General features: G+C 40.3%; 1 protein-coding gene across 3 annotated transcripts in view; it reads left to right on the top strand.

Moving 5' to 3' along the window:
* The window catches only part of LOC126416243 (protein turtle-like), a 263,351-nt gene that overhangs the window by 113,449 nt on the left and 130,893 nt on the right, over positions 1–19,009 (top strand). For all 3 annotated transcript variants that reach the window (XM_050083857.1, XM_050083859.1, XM_050083858.1), the window contains exon 4: positions 12,207–12,482. In XM_050083857.1, coding sequence (XP_049939814.1) covers positions 12,207–12,482 — 276 coding nt within the window. The remainder of the gene's footprint in view (positions 1–12,206; positions 12,483–19,009) is intronic.

The following is a 19,009-nucleotide window of genomic DNA, read 5'->3' as shown; positions in this document are numbered from 1 at the left end:
CGGCGGGGTCAGGGATTTTCTCTGCCTCGTGATGACTGGGTGTTCTGTGATGTCCTTAGGTTAGTTAGGTTGAAGTGGTTCTAAGTTCTACGGGACTGATGACCATAGCTGTTAAGTCCCATAGTGCTCAGAGCCATTTGAACCAACCCTTGTCTTAGTTCGCGTCAGATCTCAAGGGAATCTGGCGTGAACCAGAGTAGTGTTGTTCGTGTTCTGTATCGCCACAATAACTCTTACCATATCAGTCTCCACCAAGAATTAACTGGTAAGGATTGTATGTGTCGCATTGAATTCTGGCAACGGGCTCAACTTCAGATTCAGACGGGTGACACATTTATTGATTTGATTTTACTTACTGACGAGGTTACATTCACAAACCATGGAAATGTTAATTTGCATAACATGCCTTATTGGGCAACTGAAAATCTATGTTGCACACAAAAAACCGTGGTCGGTGTATGTATGGTGTGGGATTCTGGAGGACAGAATTATAGTCCCCTATTTCATCGAAGGAAGAAACATTAGGTCTGTTATTGGAAGAAATACCTTTAGGAACAAGGAACAGAATGTGGTATCAATACGATGGGTGTCCGCCACATTTTTCGATGATGGCTAGAAATGATTTGCAGAGACAGTTCCCAAATCGTAGGATTGGACGCGGAGGAAACGTGTCATGCCCGGTTCGTTCGTCAGACTTGACACCTCTGGATTTTTTTCTTGTGGGGATTCGTAAAAGACATTGTTTATAAAGACGTTCGAACTACACCTGAAGGTAGGCGAGAGAGAATTGTTAGTGCATGTGCTTCGATAAGTGCCGATGTGATTAGGAATACCAACCAATCCATGATGAGAAGATTGCATCATTGCATTGATACCAATGGTCACCACTTAGAACACCATTCTGTAAACGTACGTTCATGCCACCTTTGTAACCTTCAAAGACCTTCCTGTTACACATCATTGGATTAGTCTCGATAGCCGCTATCAGTAAATAAGTACCAAACTACAGCATCCCATTTTAAAAAACAAAGTTGACCTTCATATCTCTGAAGCGACCCCTCCTAGCAACAAAAAACCAACGTCATATTATGGCCCCCGTTGTCACAAGCAACATTTGTCCTACAAACTTTTCACCTCCTATCATACTTTCGGAGTTATTCTTGGTGGCAATAGTTAGTGACTCATCCTGTATAATGGAGAACAGTGAAGTCCCGATGATTCAAATAAGAAATATATTAATCGACAATCAAATATGTCTGAATGAAAGGAAGTCTTTCAATTTTATTGACATGCAAACCAGATGAATTTGAACAAGGAATGAGAACATTGACCAAGAAATACTTACTTCTATTTCGAAATTTGAGGAAGACGCGATGGCTTTCTATACCACAGCATCTGATGAGTTAGAGAAATGAACTATTTCTTTTAATAAATATCAAGTATTTTATTGGAAGGCGCTATCTGACACCCCAGATTGGACGATGATTGAAAATACTATTGTATACCTGACTAAAAATGGCATGAAGATTTCAGGAGACATATATGTATCAGAAGAGCTTTTTAGAAACTAAGCGTGACCCAGAAGAATGGAAATCTGAACACTCGATAGAATAAAAGTGGATTTACTTTTTTAAGGAAAGCGAAAATCCTGAACGCTAATGTCAACACCTAAAATTATGCGAATATTTGTTTTCTATTCCCGCAAATAGCGTCACTGTGGAAAAAATTTTCCCTGATGTCAGCGCAGTGGACTGATGAAAGTAACCAACTGCTGCCAGAGACTGTGGAATCTGTCTTACAGTGCCAGTTTAACTACAAGCTGACCTGCGTGGAGTTTTATAAATACGCAAAAGGAAAAAAAAAATACTTCCTAGAAAAGGTGAAATTTTCCGACAAATACGACGTACGAACTACTTCTGTGCAACAAGTTCCATGTAATTGTTTGTAAAATAAAAAGTACTTATATTACATAAACTTTTTACTTCATATCTACACCCACATCCCAGAGTGTCCCGACGAGGTCCCAGGTAGATATCGCAGCCTACACATAAACCATGTTAGGGATACATGTCTGTTCTGCAAGAGTCATTTTTTTATAATGCTACTTTACGTCATCAGACTATAAAAACGGCCGTATTACAACAGCGTGCGTTTACAATGGGGGCCGAGAGAAAGGACTCTTTTCGCTGACAGAACATAAGAACACGTGGAGTAGGAGAACATACAGGTTCTTATCTCTGTTAATTGTAAAAATCGACTACCTTTCTTCTGCTCCCTCCCTGCTTGTGCCCGTAGCGGAGGCCTACCCAGCCACCCCTCTCTGAGTAGTCAGAAGTCGGTAATAATCGGAATACTTCGGACTGCTAGTGTTTTCTCGCGGCCGACGGTCATTACCGCCGCTACAGATTTAACAATAACAATTAACAACAAATAGCGTATGTTGCATTGTGGCAGCTGGCGAAACTTGTTTTGCACTGTATGGCGTTTTCTTCCAATGTATGAAGAAGCATTTCGCGGATCATTGCGAGAGATAAAAAAGCAAGGGTTTGTTAGCATAACGTGTAAACTAATTCACAGTGTTGCTTTTGAGAACTGATATTGCATTAGTAACAATAATTATCTTACCGCCGCCAAGAACATTTAAGGGGAGTTGGAATGCCGGAAAATGGAAAAAATTCACATTTTCAGTTTTTAACCTTATAACTTAATTTGAAATTTTCTGCTTAAAATGGTGCAAAATTTGTTAAGAAATTCCAATTGGAAGTATTTTTATTTAATTTTTCAAAATTACATGTGCGCCCAGCAAAGTTACCCATCTTGTGATTTGTACACATTTAAATCTTCGCATTTCCGAAAACATTACATATAGAAGGCTGTGGATTTCACTCTTCAGTTGTAGAATCTTTGATCCTTCCATAGGTACCATTGTTTTTACGACTAGCTGTGTTTATTGTTCAGTTTTTGATCTGTGAGTGTTTGTTTTGAGCCTCGAGTTTAGTTTGTCGCTCATTTGGAGTTTGTTATCTGTCTTGTTTTGACTTTCAGTGGTGAGTGCGTAGTTTCTACGATGCCTAGGAGTGCATCATTATTTAAAAAGCGAAAGTTTCGCGGTAATAGATTTACAAATAACGTTTGTTCAAGTGATTCTGCTTCAGCACCTGTTGATGCTGGTGAAAGTTCTGACGTTTGTACAGCTGAGATGTGTGAAGGAGACACGCCCACCAGTGCATCAAAAAAGAAGTTATCAAACTGTGCAAGTGAAATTACAGATGAAGCTTCTAATGAACAATATGTTTTAGTCGACTTTCCTGTTTTTACTGAGTTTATGAAGAAATGTTTGTGTTGTAATCTTTGTGGAGGTTCTTTTGATATGAACATAACAAAATCTATAGGACTTTCCTGCAAAATTGCTATAGTTTGTGCCAGTTGTGAAAATGAGACCTGTTTTTGGAGCTCTAAAACATGCAGTAGCAATTTGTTTGAGAGTAATATCAGGCTAATGTATGCAATGAGAGCAATTGGTAAAGGACATACTGCTGCTCAAACATTTTGTGCCATAATGAATCTTCCACCTCCACCTGCTAAAATTGACAATTACACTGAAGTGATAGGAGATGCTGTTCAGTCTGTAGCAGATTTATCAATGAAAGCTGCTGCCAGTGAAGCAAAATATATAAATGAAGGAAACCCAGATATCCCTGTTGCTTTTGATGGAACCTGGCAGAAAAGGGGTCACACATCCAAAAATGCTGTTGCTACTGTTACTAGTGTGGACAGCGGTAAAGTTTTGGACTATGAAGTGCTCACTAAACATTGTTACCATTGTGCATCTGGTAAGATAGAAGCAGCTCACATATGTAGCAAGAATTATGAAGGTACGAGTGGAGGCATGGAGGCTGCCGCTGCTGTGAAAATGTTTAGCAGATCAGAAAAAGAACGGGGAGTATTTTACACAAAATTCCTTGGAGATGGGGACTCCAAGGCATACAAAAGTGTTACAGAATCCATGCCATATGTCAATAAGACAATAACTAAACTAGAATGTGTCGGTCATGTTCAGAAACGAATGGGCACTCGTCTAAGGAAACTGAAACAGAATCTGAAGGACAAAATTTTGTCAGATGGTAAAACCATTAGAGGTCGCCTGTCAGATAAAATTATAAATGAATTACAACAATACTATGGTATGGCAATAAGAAATAATGCAAATAATTTGCAGGAAATGAGACAAGCTGTATGGGCCACATATTTACATCGATCATCAACTGATGATAATCCTCAACATTTTGCTTGTCCAGATGGTCCTCAGTCATGGTGCAATTATAGAAAATCTCAAGCTACTGGGGATCCTTATCACCATAAAAATTATATTCCATTGGCTGTTATGGAAGTAATTAAACCAATATATAGAGACTTGGGGCATCCTGATCTTCTGCGAAAATGTCTTCATGGTTGTACCCAGAATCAAAACGAGTCGTTCAACAACCTCATTTGGACTCGTGTACCTAAGAATGTATTTGTTGGGATAAAAACATTGAAATGGGGAGTCAGTGATGCTGTTATTTCATTCAATGATGGTCATATGGGTAGGCTAAAGGTCATGGCAAGGCTCGGCATTGCTCCTGGTATCAACACCATCAGAGGTCTTCAGCTTCTGGACAGCGTGCGAGTAAGGAAGGCTCAGTATGCAGCTGAATTTAATACAAAAAAAGCAAGGGCAGCAAGGAGAAGAAAGCTTCTAGGTGAAGAAGAAGAACTAGAAGATGACCCTGATTACTCTGCTGGACACTTTTGATAATAGAATAAAAGGTATTTGTGAATTTTCATAATAAATTACTTTAATCGCATTTTCTGGCATTTGACATTTTTAGTGTTACATGTACCTTTATCTCATAAACCACTCAACCAACAACATTCAAATTTTCAGAAATGCTGCAAAACAGTTCAAAGAGGCCACTGAACTAGAATCATGACAAGAACTGGCTTATTCTCTGAACTAGGGAAGTTTATGTTATACTTTTTCCAATAAAAAATGGCTTAATGGTAAAAAATTCATAAATACTATACCAACAAAAAGAAAACATTGGTTCTAGTTCAGTGGGCTCACAATATATGCTGAAAACCTCTGCCAGAATTTCAAAGTTCTGAAGATAATAGTTCCAAAGAAAAAGGTACACAAAGTTAGCAAATTTAACATTGGCGAGATAGGGCATTCCAACTCCCCTTAAGCATTGTTTACTCCTGCGAGGCGTTTCTAAATTCGTATTGTTGCTTCGTACAAAACGCACTGCGCAGTGCACTTGAGTACTCCTCTATCTCTCCCTTCCCCATGGCATATTATGAGTGAGTCACACTCCGGTGACGTAATAAATACCTCTGCATAACCGAAGAGAAATGTTCGAGAAGTGTATGAACAGTCAAAATTTGTGACTCGCTTATGTCATGTAAAGAGCTCAGTTTGTGCTAGGCGTAGCTAATAAAAAAATATAATGGAATTATACGTAATGTGACGTTTCGATAAAACTTCTAGGGAAAACTTCCACTTTGAATACTGTAGCCCACGTGACAAAGATAAAACTGGAACAGGTGGGCGTTGGCATATTTAATGTACCTTGTGCCAGAAAATCAGGGTAACATGTAATGCAGTAGAGTCCGTAGACTGACTGTCAACAGTTTTGGGAAAACTTTCAAAAGGATGTCAAGAAGGACAAAAAATTAAAACTGTTAGTATTACGAAAATTATATTCACCCAAATGTCAGTTCATCGTTTCCGTATAATTTATAAATTTTGATGGTGTTAGGACAGCAACCAGCCACAAATTTACTTTCAGTTCCGCTGAGATCATTTCAACCACAGCGACAAATCTAAAGTGTACAGTGAGAACTATTTACGTGTGCAACAACGAGGATGCAGTGGGAATGCATGTACATCTGTTGGACAAATGTTATGAAAACAAACACTCGAAACCGACGTTTCACGACAATTAATCTGTAAAAACACACCACATGTCATAAAGAAAGCGTGTAAACCGTCTGAGTGTGAAACACAACTATTCGAAACTGGTAACGGTTTCCTTTGAGTAAAGGAACTGAAAGTAAATTTGTGGCTGGCTGCTTTTTTCCGGTAGAGTAGGATACCCTTGTGCTTTGCACTTTTTCTTGTCAGTCAGTGAATCAAGGTAGGCGTATGTTTTCAGTAAGGCTTATAATGACTTTGTAACACCTACCGTACCAGCAAAAATGGAGATAAGCATATAACTTCCAGTTAAAAAACTAATTGTAGCCTTCCCCGAAATTTTCCAGAAAATAATCTTTTAAAATGTATAAAGTCACACCATCAACATTTGTCTTCAAACAACAGCCACGGTCTCCATCATGTCATCATATGACAAAATTGCAATTTATAAATTGTCCCTTTATTGCTTAGGCCTAAGTGTACTCATGCCTAACAGCTATTGCTTAACAGCTCTTGGCAGTTTCAAATTTTTCTTCGTTACATCGGTATTTTCCAGAATATGATCAAACGGGAAACCTATAACAACTGATGAAAATCAGGTTGTTTCAGGCAATGGCAATGTTAGAAAGATTTTGCTTTCAAATTCAGTAGGCCTAAATTTTTGACAGAATTTTTTTAAATTAGATGTACTCAAACAAAACACCATATGTACTAGAAGTAAGTTTCAAATTAACAATTATTGAAAAGACTGCAAAAGTCATTGTGCCACCTAGCAGCAGTACGAATAATATGTCTTGCAACAGAGTTTTTCCGGTAGAGTAGGATACCCTTGTGCTTTGCACTTTTTCTTGTCAGTCAGTGAATCAAGGTAGGCGTATGTTTTCAGAAAGGCTTATAATGACTTTGTAACACCTACCGTACCAGCAAAAATGGAGATAAGCATATAACTTCCAGTTAAAAAACTAATTGTAGCCTTCCCCGAAATTTTCCAGAAAATAATCTTTTAAAATGTATAAAGTCACCTATCAGAGAAGAATGCCAGCTGTAGTTTGTAAAGGGTTATGTGAAAGGGTGATGGATGCATTACGTGAGCTAATGTCAGTTTAACAGTCACTGTGAAACATATACTCTGGAGCAGAGTTTGTGCTGAAATGAAATTACGAGGCAATTAATTCTGAGTGACTACAGTAGCATGATTGGCCTGTTTATACATGAGTTAATTTCAAGAGTCTGTATGATAGAAGGGGTAGGTTGTTAAAGCTATGCAATGAACTTGGCTGTGTTGGCTTGTAGGACTAATGTACAGCTCATAAAAGACTAGAACATGAATTCAGTTTCTGTGTTTGCATGCAGTGTCAGAAAAACTGTGGTGTAAATTAAAACTTCACCTTAGTTCTCTGTTTTGCAACTCCACTAATGTAACATTTCTACAATATAGTTTGTCCTGATATGATTCAAATAACTGGAAAGGACTGCCAGTACACATCATTCCAGTAACATGAATTGCCCGCAAATTGTTCAAATTTCAGGTGCAAATTCATCTTGCATGTTGTAATGTGAAAAAGAATCCCTGTGCAAAGTGAGATAGTTTTCGACACTAAGGCATTTCAATAGGGTATTACTTTCTCGATAATGAATAACAAATGTGTTCTTATATTTCGCTTAGAGAAAATGATTTTATTGGTGAATATTAACGTAATTAAATGAATTTTCTTGTTTCAAAGGTAGCATCAGTAAATTGTTTGCAGTTAGCCAGTACATTTCCTGCAGTATGTTAAATTAGTTTGATATAATTTCAGTCACAAATGACTTTTACTGTTTAACACGTTAATGACATTTGAACCCCTGTGATGTTGCTAGATTTAGAAACCATAACATCTGTAGAGCATGAATGCTTAACAAGAGGAGTTGGTTCTAGAAATAAGATGTCTGTTCATGGATGCCTGTTCATTAGTTATGGAATTATCTGTGCTTTAAGTCTAGTTTTATGTATATTCCTGAAATGTTAAACCAAGGTGAAACTAGGGGGTACAGTAAATGCTGGAAAACAGTCTGCCTTCTCCAGACATTGAGAATCTTCTTACATGAATTTTATTTACAAATTTTAACACTACTGTTAAAACAATATTTGGTCCTTTGTTTTGTTGAATTCTAAGCCCTTGAGTTCTTCACTGAGAAATTGTCGTTATGCACATAGAATGTTTATTGTTTACCTGCACCCACCCTTTCTAGTCAGGCCACCACTGACAACTATTCCCTGTGTTTAGCAAGAAATGATGACTGCTTGATTACTTCCAGAGGCTGTTGGTTGGACTGTAATATTTGTTTGTAGATGAATGCATGATATAAATTTTGTTACAGTACCAGGTTCACAGGTAGGAGACAAGTGATGTATGATTTCCAAATGTTGCAAATTTCTCGATGTATTCATTTTTTAATACAATTTATTTTATCCTTAGTAATACAGATTTGATTCAGTGTATAATTATGAGCATTTTAAAAATGTCAAAGATATTTTGTGCATAGTAAAGGCGAGAGTGTGATATTGGATCCCCCCCTCCCAAATCCCCTGAAATCTTGGTTGTATTAACATACTGATCTGTAGCATAGTGAGAGATCTGGTTTTTGTTGGTAGATGGTAATTTGGTTTTCAGTTGATTACGCTAACAAGGGCGAATACCTAGTGTTGTCTAAAGTTCATCCATGGTATGTTTAATATAGTTTATGTCATAAAAACTAAAATTTCATTGTAAATTCAGCAAACCTATGTTAGATAATGGATACATCCCTGAAAAGTCATATAAAATTTGTTAAGTTTGTGAAACATATCTGGAGCTCACAGTGAATAGGAAAATTGTTTATGAAAACGTAGAGTTATTATGGGAAGTGAAAATCATGCTGAAATAAGTATTGTGTGTTTTGCGAGGCTCTGGTCAACACATCTGCCCCAGACAAACATTGCCAATACAGTGCAGAATCATTTCCCACTATGACATCTCAGTTCCAAAACTTGGAACTTCATATGTTAGTGTTTTTAAGTTTCATCCCAATAACAATATTTTACCTATAATAGCCATCAGGAACAACTCATTCATACACCTACGCTAAAATCGCTATAACTGGTTATTAGGAAATATTGTCGTCATTTTCTGGTGGCTATACCTCGTCATTACAACCATTGTTCGTTGCTTTGAGCTTTTCTCTTCATTTCTTGATAATTCTCGCAAATAATTACCTGAAATAGGTCTTTTACTATTTTCTTTCCATTCTACCACTTTTTTCCCCAAGGTTTTTTCTTCCAGTATGTCTCTTAAATACTTATTAAGTCTAAATAAATGTCAAAAAATTTTGTTTTCTGTTTTTGGATAGTTGCTAGGCAGTTTCTTTGCTCATTGATCTCTTTCAAAATTATCCTCATCGGAATTTTTTTTTACAACTGGTCCTTGTTAATCTACTCCAAAGCCCAATTCTGTCTGTCTTCGGCAGTATTCTTCTTTCATAGCCTTACAGGAGCACAGTCAAGATGAACATCTTGAGAATTTTTTTCCCCTCTCTGTGTTCTACAGTGCTTCTTAACTATTAGTCATAGCTACTGCACTTCTTTTTTTCTGATTTTCATGTTGAAACTTTATTAGTGGAAGAGTCTTTTTTCCTGATGGTTGATGGTGGAAGCAATACCATTAGAATCCGCAGACCTGTCAGTCTGGATTGTGGCTGATTGTTTACGAGCATGGAGTGGATGACTTGAATGAATGTCAGCAAAACTGTGATGTGGAAAGCAACAAGGTACCACCACATTATTTCCTAAATGCAGCAACCATGGGAAGTACAGAGTATAATGTTGACATTAGGAAACAACAATAAGAAACTAATATTGCTGAAATTTATCAAGAAGTTCAATTACTGTACCAATAATGGAACTACAAGAAGAATGTTCGATCCATGCAGTCCAGTATCCACATTAAACTTTAGGTCACCATATTCGTTGTGTAAGTTGGTTGATAGAATAGAAAGCGAAAAATGCTTATCACCTCCAATAGGACCATACCTAGTACAGCATTGTGGTTTTGAACTAATCTTAAGATTATGGACAGCTTTACTTTCAGGAACATTAGGTTACTGAAATTGCTATGAGTCTCCTCCATTCACAATCACATGAATGCATAGTGTCTGACAGACGCTAAGCATTCATGTAATTGATTTGCCCCAATGGACAATGAATCTACAACCTTCAGTGCAGATACACATTTATGTTCGGCCTCCAGCGGGAATCTAAAAATTAGTGAGCATGTATGACATGACGGGGCTGTGGATAGGTGATGCTAGGTGAGAGTGTGGATCAGCTGGGGAGCATGCCGAGAAAGTCTGTGCAGTTGTGATAAACACTGCATCCAGGTGGTGCAGTGCTTAACACAACTGCCTCGTGAGCAGGAGATCTGTGTTTGAGTCCCAGTCTGGCACACATTTTCACTCATCACCACTGATTCCACATAAAGTCCCTGATGCAGCTGATATCATTAGTTCCTTTCCTGTCCTTTTCTTTCTACCAGCTCCCTCCCCTTCCACCTTCAATTTACATAACCATTCACTATTATCCATGACAGACTAGAGTAAAGCATAAGAGTTAGGTAAACAGAGACAGCATCTGTTCCATGACGATGTATTATCAGACTTCTCTAAGATTTGCCTTTGGATATTAAATGAATTATATATAATTCAGTGCCGCTCCAACTCATCAGTGCTGTGACTGACAACTGACAGTTGGCAACATGGCAGATACTGTGCTGTTTTTGTGCAAGATGCAAGTGGGAAAGTGTTTGTGCCACAACTATAAATGCAAAAATCAGAATAACAACATGCAGAACTGAGAGCCAGAGGCATCATCTCAATTATTGCCGATGTTCTGGTAATGATCTTACTGAAAATTCAAATATGTATTATGCCAACTGAAGATGGGTGAAAGTCCAAAACACACATTGGCATTAGTAAATATATATATATAATAAATGACTGGTTGCTGTATTTCTTAAAATAGTATAATCCACAGCCACAGAGCTGAGCAACCAGTAAAATGATAAACCACTGCCAAAGTTTCTTACTCTGGAGACATATTAAGGTGAATGTGCATGAAACCATAATTTGAGTCAGGAGAGATTCTCATTGCAAGAATTGCATTTGCTTATGATAGTACACATAGAAATTTTTGAGCATGTGTATTCATGAGTTCACCAATGCTCTGTTACATATATGAAGTCAATTATTACATAAAAGGAAATTTGTATATTCCACACCTCCTTGTGCCGTGTTACACAGTTATTCGCAAAAATTTTGTAAATATTCCAGAGAATCATGTGGTAGTGTGGGAAACCCTATGTCCCTGTTCCATATATGTTTATTTTTCTGTTATCTATCTGAGATATTAATCTTGGTAAAAAGTTGTGAGACTCTCTGAATGTTTAAATACTGTACTTCCACCTCTTGCTCACTTTAAAGTTTCTTTATTTTATAGTTTGTTCCCCTACCAGTTTCCAGTATCATTGTACTGGACAGAGTTTCAAACACTTGGTACATTTTTTCCACTTAGCTTGTTTCAAATGATATTTCACTTTTATGTTTGTCATATTTCAAACATAATTTTAATAAATTATAACACTGAAAAGAGTGAAAGTGTGGAAGAAAAGATCCTTACGCCACAGTAAATAGGCTCTTGGTTTCTTCCTGTCCACTCTGTTTTGTACTTCTGAGCACACATTGTTTACTTCTAAGACATTTATTGCACCAGCCTAGTAGAAAATTCTGGATGGAGTATTAATAATACTTGAGTGGTCAGATCATTGACCCCTAACGTGCACTGATGAGTAATAGACTGACAGTAACTACATAGGCTCATGATTATGTACATTTATGTAGTGTGTTTCTAAATTTACTTTTAAGTAAAATAGATATATGAACCCCTAACTACTTTTTATATGCAAGTTTACTATTCAACTTGTCAACTTAAAGGCTTTTGGTGCCCTGCCCTCTCAGTTATATTTTTAAGAAACTTCAAGAGACTATAAATTTAACGCTGAGTACCTACCTTATCTTCTCCATATCAAAATTTGTTGTTGTTAGTGTTTACATGAAATTTTTATTTGTATGTGTGCATTCTTTGCACTTGTTTTTGTTTATACATGCCTTGCTAAAAATGATTGACTGAAAATGTTAAATTGAAAATACCAGCGAACTCACATTTATTGTTCCTTTGCAGCACCTCCAAGGTTCAGTGTTACACCAGAAGATATTATTTATGTAAATTTGGGCGATGCAATAATTCTAAATTGCCAGGCCGAGGGTACGCCCACACCGGAAATACTTTGGTACAAAGATGCCAATCCGGTGGAGCCCTCAGCCACTATTGGCATCTTTAACGATGGGACTGAGTTACGAATTTCCAATATCCGGCATGAGGATATTGGGGATTACACATGTATTGCAAGAAATGGAGAAGGACAAATCAGTCACACAGCAAGAGTGATCATTGCTGGTAAATATGAAATTTTTCCTTTACTGTAACAGTGGCGCAATATCTATTGTAGTTATGTAAGATTTCTGTGAGGCACCATGATAGTGGTACCAAATATATAACACTTGAATAGTAAAGAAGAAAAGCTTATCAAAATGAAACTACATTCAGGTTAGATCTTTACCAAGTGGCAACAGAAAATCACATTAGAAATAGGTGACAGATATACTAGCTTTTCAGGCCAGAGACTTTATCAACAGAAACAGAGAAAAAGAACAAAAGGGATCACGTGGATAAGAAAGTGATTTTTCATTGTTTTCTTCTATCTTTCTGCTCATCAGCGTGTCCTATAACTAATGATTCTGACTCTCATATTTATGCTTGGAATAGGCCTATTTCCACCATTCTGTTCTGTGTATATTGCTAGATGAAGAAACTTCAGATTCTGAAAATCTATCAAATTTGGTTCATTTGAATGGTTGCTGCTTACTAGTAATTAGGCTTTTTATTAATAACACACTTTCAAATTGTTTTGAATATGCTTTCAGCCCAAGCATGATGGTAATTGACACACTTGTGTCAAAATGTAGACAGCACATTTAGGATCCGTCTGAGTTTTTACTAACACCATCAAGTGTTCATTGTGTTTATCACACTTGACTTGCCCATGGAAGGAGTGGGATTCAAATCTTCATCTGAACATCATGATTAAAGTTTTCTTTTGTTTCCATAACGGATTAATTGAAATAGCTGTGTGGTTTAATTGAAGAAGGCTTGTCTAGTTTACTTCCCACTCCTTCTTCTATCCAAACTTGTGCCCAGTCTTTAAGGACTTTGACACTGAATGGACATTAAACTGCAGTTGTCCTCCCTCCTGTCCTTTAGTAACACAGGGCAGACTGGCTCCTGTAGCACAGTGTAAAAAATATTGCAAGGAAGAAATCAGATTTATCTGAATACATTGTTGAAAGTTAATATTCATAATCTGAATGAATAGATATGTCCATATTGTGTTGCTGATAGTGTAGCATTTTTCACTCAGTATAATTATTTAGTGTGTAACTAGTAACAGGTGATAGTTGATGTGTTGGCAGAAGAGCCAACAGTAACAGGTGATAATTGATGTGTTGGCAGAAGAGCCAACACCGTGTTGCTAGAGGAGGCCGAAATGCACGCGTTTAAGCTCACGCAGACTGGCGTGAGGTCTGGAACAAGGTAAAGTAATTATAGTAGCCAAAAATAGTACATAGCTTCTGGAATACTTAACTTTAATCCATAATTGGAGAACATCGCTCTTGATGATACATAATTACAATCTCAATATAAACTGGTAATGGTGCCTTGCTAGGTCGTAGCAAATGATGTAGCTGAAGGCTATGCTACCTATCGTCTCGGCAAATGAGAGCATAATTGTCAGTGATCCATCTCTGGCAAAGTCTGCTGTACAACTGGGGCGAGTGCTAGGAAGTCTCTCTAGACCTGCCGTGTGGCGGCACTCGGTCTGCAATCACTGACAGTGGCGACACGCGGGTCCGACGTATACTAGCGGACCGCGGCCGATTTAAAGGCTACCACCTAGCAAGTGTGGTGTCTGGCGGTGACACCACATTCCTCCCCCGCAAATCGGCGTACGGTTGTGTTATAAGGCTTCCGCCCGCCGTGGGGAGGACCCCATGTTGACGTATGCGATGAGGTGGGGAGCCTAACAACAGGCGAGGCTGTGCCACCCGCACCCTGCCATTCGGTCCGAGGGGAGCTAGGAAATGCCTGAAAACCTAGTCCAGGGTGCACGCCAACATGCGGTGTATGTGCCCGTAGAGAGACAGGAAGGGCCGAAGAGTCGACCTCCATCGGGGCGGTGCACCCGACGGGCGAAGACGCCATGTGGTCCGGAGCGGGCAAGAGGTCCATGTCTGAGGACAACTGGTCACGGGAAGTGAGTGGCGGCGCGTGACCCAGGGAGGCGCCCGGCGGCTGCAGCGACGCGACCACTGCGGGCGGTGACGGTGGGAGGACCGGCGGCGGCGACGGCACGTCGCCATGGGGCAAAATGGAAGGCATCGTCGGTAACACCTGGGGCTGAGGCAAGCCAGTAGATGGGTCCCCAGGGCGCTGACCGGACAGCACCGTTACTGAAAGCAGACGGGGAGCGGCAGAACCCGGGCGATGACAGAGGCGCAGCTGATTGAGATGCCGACGCACCTCACCAGAGGCCCCCAAAACCAGATACATAGCACGGCCGAGGCAGCGAAGAATGCGCCCTGCGAGCCAACGCAGTGAACCTCGATAGTTGCGATAGTATACAACGTCGCCTGGAGCAAAAGCAGGTGGCTGCCGCTGCACAGGAACCTGATGCGGCGGATGTAGCAAAGACATCAAGGTTCGATGAGGACGACCGTGGAGCAACTCAGCCGGCGAGCAACCATCTCGGGGCTGAGAGCGATACGAAGACAAAAAGAGCAATAACGCGTCCTCCCGAGAATGAGACTCTTTCAACTTCAACATCTGTGACTTGAAAGTCCGGACCAATCGTTCAGCGGCACCGTTTGACTGAGGCGTAAACGGCTTGGACGTCAGATGTCGAATACCATTGGCCTTGCAGAATGACTGAAATTCTGCGGACATGAATTGTGGGCCATTGTCGGAAACAATAGTCTGTGGAAGACCTTCAATGCAAAAGATTGCGGATAACGCTTGGATGGTGGCAGATGACGTCGTGGAAGACATCCGGACAACAAAAGGAAAATTACTGAATGAATCTACCACAACCAACCATCGAGCATTCCAAAATGGACCAGCAAAATTGATGTGTAAGCGTTGCCAGGGGGAAGTGGCTTTCGGCCATGCAAAGAATTTCCGCGGCGGTGTGGATTGTTGTTCGGCACACGCCATGCAAGAAGAGCACATATTCGTATCCCATCCTTGTCGCCATGTGATGTGTTGGCAGAAGAGCCAACACCGTGTTGCTAGAGGAGGCCGAAATGCACGCGTTTAAGCTCACGCAGACTGGCGTGAGGTCTGGAACAAGGTAAAGTAATTATAGTAGCCAAAAATAGTACATAGCTTCTGGAACACTTAACTTTAATCCATAATTGGAGAACATCGCTCTTGATGATACATAATTACAATCTCAATATAAACTGGTAATGGCGCCTTGCTAGGTCGTAGCAAATGACGTAGCTGCAGGCTATGCTAACTATCGTCTCGGCAAATGAGAGCGTAATTGTCAGTGATCCATCTCTGGCAAAGTCTGCTGTACAACTGGAGCGAGAGCTAGGAAGTCTCTCTAGACCTGCCGTGTGGCAGCGCTCGGTCTGCAATCACTGACAGTGGCGACATGCAGGTCCGACGTATACTAGCGGACCGCGGCCAATTTAAAGGCTACCACCTAGCAAGTGTGGTGTCTGGCGGTGACACCACAATAGTCACCCACTGTAACTAACCTAAAATTGGTGTTTTTTAAACTGCCTTTAAAACACAAATTTTGCAGTTTAGTGTACCTTCTTATGTTCTTTAAAACCCTTCTGAGTTTTATTTGTTGGTCTATTAATTGTTTAGTCTAAATAAGCTGTCTTGGCATTCATGGGATTTCTTAATACCAATACGTCAATCTAACAGCCCTCTCTGCTCTAACTTTTCCACCTGGTGGCTCCGGAACATCCCTCCCCCCCCCCCCTCCCCCCCCTTCCCAAAGTGATGGATGATTGTCGTATAAGGAGCTTGACAATGGGAGGTGAGGTAGGATCATGGACACTGTGCTGGACAGGAATCTCTGGCTGCAGGGGACGTCAGGCTTTTGGTCGTACCCTGCCATCCAGCCATCCAGCCTTCGCTCTGGCAGAAACGGATCCCGGAAAATGACCAGAAGGGAATGTGTCCACTTCCTGAGGCTCATAACCAGATGCAAAAGGTGTCGGCTGCTGCAGTGTGGGCGGGTCCAACTCCATTAGTAGGACAAGAGGAGGCGAACGCTCTGTCTCCATGGGGTCGTCCCACAGTGACATGGTGACACCCTCTGGCAGCTGCTGTGGCCGCGCTGTCCTTGGGATTCATGAATCTGGGGGAAGAGACACAGAAGGATTACCATGTACATGACTGTGGCGAATTTGATTGTGATGCTAGTGCTGCAATCTGTCTGGGCCTGAAATGAGATACATGCATGTGCCAAGTCCACGAAGAATCTTGCATTGTGCCCACTGTCTGCTGCTTCTAAAAATCCTGGAAAACACAATATCATGCAGCGTGAAGTGATACTTGCAGCCTTCCTTTGGCGCCGGATACTGATCAGGTGGAGCAGTGTCCAATGACAGCGGCCGTGAAGAACTTCCACTGGCGATGGTCAGTCTCGTGGATGCGAACAATAGGAGGTGAGAAACAGTTGCAAAGCTTGATCCCTGTATGTGCTGTTCGAAGTTTGACCATCTGCTGCTTGAAGGTTCTGACAAAATGTTCCACTTCACCATTGTACTGTGGATGGTACAGTGCACCAGTTAGATGCTGTACGCCATTGCATTCACAGAATGTTTCAAATTCATTTGATGTGAACTGAGGGCCGTTGTGTGACACTGTGACTTCAGGTAAACCTTCGAGGACAATACCTGAATTGTGCTTCGTGATGTTGTGGAGTTCATTGGCACAGTAAAAGGACACTTGATATACGAGTCTACCACAATCAGTCAATGAGTCTTCCAAAAAGGTCTCAAAAATTCTATGTGCACACGTTGCCTTGGTGATTATGACTTAGGTCAAGCAGAGAAGTTTTGTGACAGAGCGGACTGATTTTCCACACATTCCTGACACTGTGACGTCATCTGTTCTATTTGGACGTCCATAACCTGCGAAGTACAGTGTCAACGCACTAACTGTTTCATACAATACGAACAATCCTCCAGTGTCCTTGGTGAAGTAAGTACCACACTTCTTTTTTCAAAGCTTTAGGGATCGACACATGTGACTGTCCACTGTCGTTTTGAACAAGAATCTCACCTTTCTGTACAGTGAGGCTATGCCAACGTGTAAAGTATTGGCGCACTACCGAGCTCTTTATGCTACCCACTGAGTGAGGCCTAGATGTGCGAATGTATTTTAGCAAAATATCCAGATCTGAATCAGCCTTTGGGGCCTGTGCAATTTTCCTATAGTTAAGAGAAAATGATTGAAGCAATTCAGAATCTGAGCATCGATGTGACAGCAAAATGCAGCAGAAGTGTCAAAGTCTGTATCAGGGCCAATCCGAAGATGTGAAAATGCATCTGCATTACCATGTTGAGCTGTCAAATGATACACAATCTCATACTGATATTAAACAACAACAAAGCCCATCTTTGCAATTTTTGGGCAGTTCGTACAGGAACTGGATTTGCTGAATGAAATGGTGATCTGTTATGATGTACAGTTTTCTGCCATACAAATAGTGGTGGAATTTGGTGACACCATACACAGTAGCCAGTGCCTCATTCTCTATTTGTGAATAGTTGTACTAAGCTTTGGACAACACTTTTGATGCGAAAGCAATAGGCCTGTCTTTATCACCAAATCTGTGTGATAGCACTGCACCAATTCCATAAGAGGAAGCATCAACTTGCAACATAGCTGGTTTGTCAGGATCATAGTGATCCAAGCTTCGATCACTGAGCATGCATCTTTAAGTTCAACAGTGACTTTGTCCCGTAATGCAATGGGAACAGTTCTGGCCCAACAAATTTTTGGCTGAGCATTGTCTTTCATAGTAATATCTGCAACAAAATTTTTAGCCTTGCCGGATCCTTCAGAAAAGAGTTCCGGAAATTCCATTGAAGACAGTCACTGACAACGCATTGTGCTGACTTTTAAAGCCAAACAAATAAAAAGAATCAAGGCCAAATATATTCTCACATTTGTATGATTGTAGCACAGTGAAAGTCACAGTTCGTGTATGTGAGCAATACATGGCAGGCAAAGTACATTTTCTGAGAACAGGAATGTCTTGTCTGTTATAAGCCGTCAGGTGCATGCTAGTTTTAGACAGGTGTGGGGAGCCTAACAGTTCATGTGTGTTATGATCCAGCAATGTAACAGAGGCACCCGTGTCCAACTGAAATTTCACAAGTTTTCCACTAATATGCAAATGAACAAAACAATTATTGGATTGGTGGAGTATGGAAGAAACTGTTTGCTTGCTAGTTTTGCTAATGCCTGCAGCAGGATTTGAATACACTGGACTGATTACATAGGCCTTGTGACTAAGTTTTCATGAGTGGACAGAATTCTTATTTTTGTTCCGTTGCAAATATACTGATTGTACATGTCCTTTCTTGCCACAAACATAACACTGAGCTTGTCTGGACAGGCAGTCTTGGTGTTTGTGCCGTGAATAGCACCGAGGGCATGACTTAATTCTATTCACTGTAGCAGCCTGTTTAGAGAGCTGTTTGCGCAGCATGGAGAGCTGTTTACACGGCATGAGTGGAGAGCTGTTTACACGGCATGGCGCGTGCAGGCTGCTGCTGCCTAATGGGCCGGTCGCAACGAAGGGGTGACTCGACTCAACAAATTTTTGGCTGCTCAGA

The sequence above is a fragment of the Schistocerca serialis genome, chromosome 8, assembly GCF_023864345.2.
Source record: "Schistocerca serialis cubense isolate TAMUIC-IGC-003099 chromosome 8, iqSchSeri2.2, whole genome shotgun sequence".
NCBI lineage: Eukaryota > Metazoa > Arthropoda > Insecta > Orthoptera > Acrididae > Schistocerca > Schistocerca serialis.
The sequence above is the reverse complement of the archived record's forward strand: the minus strand, read 5'-3'. Positions and strand labels throughout refer to the sequence as shown.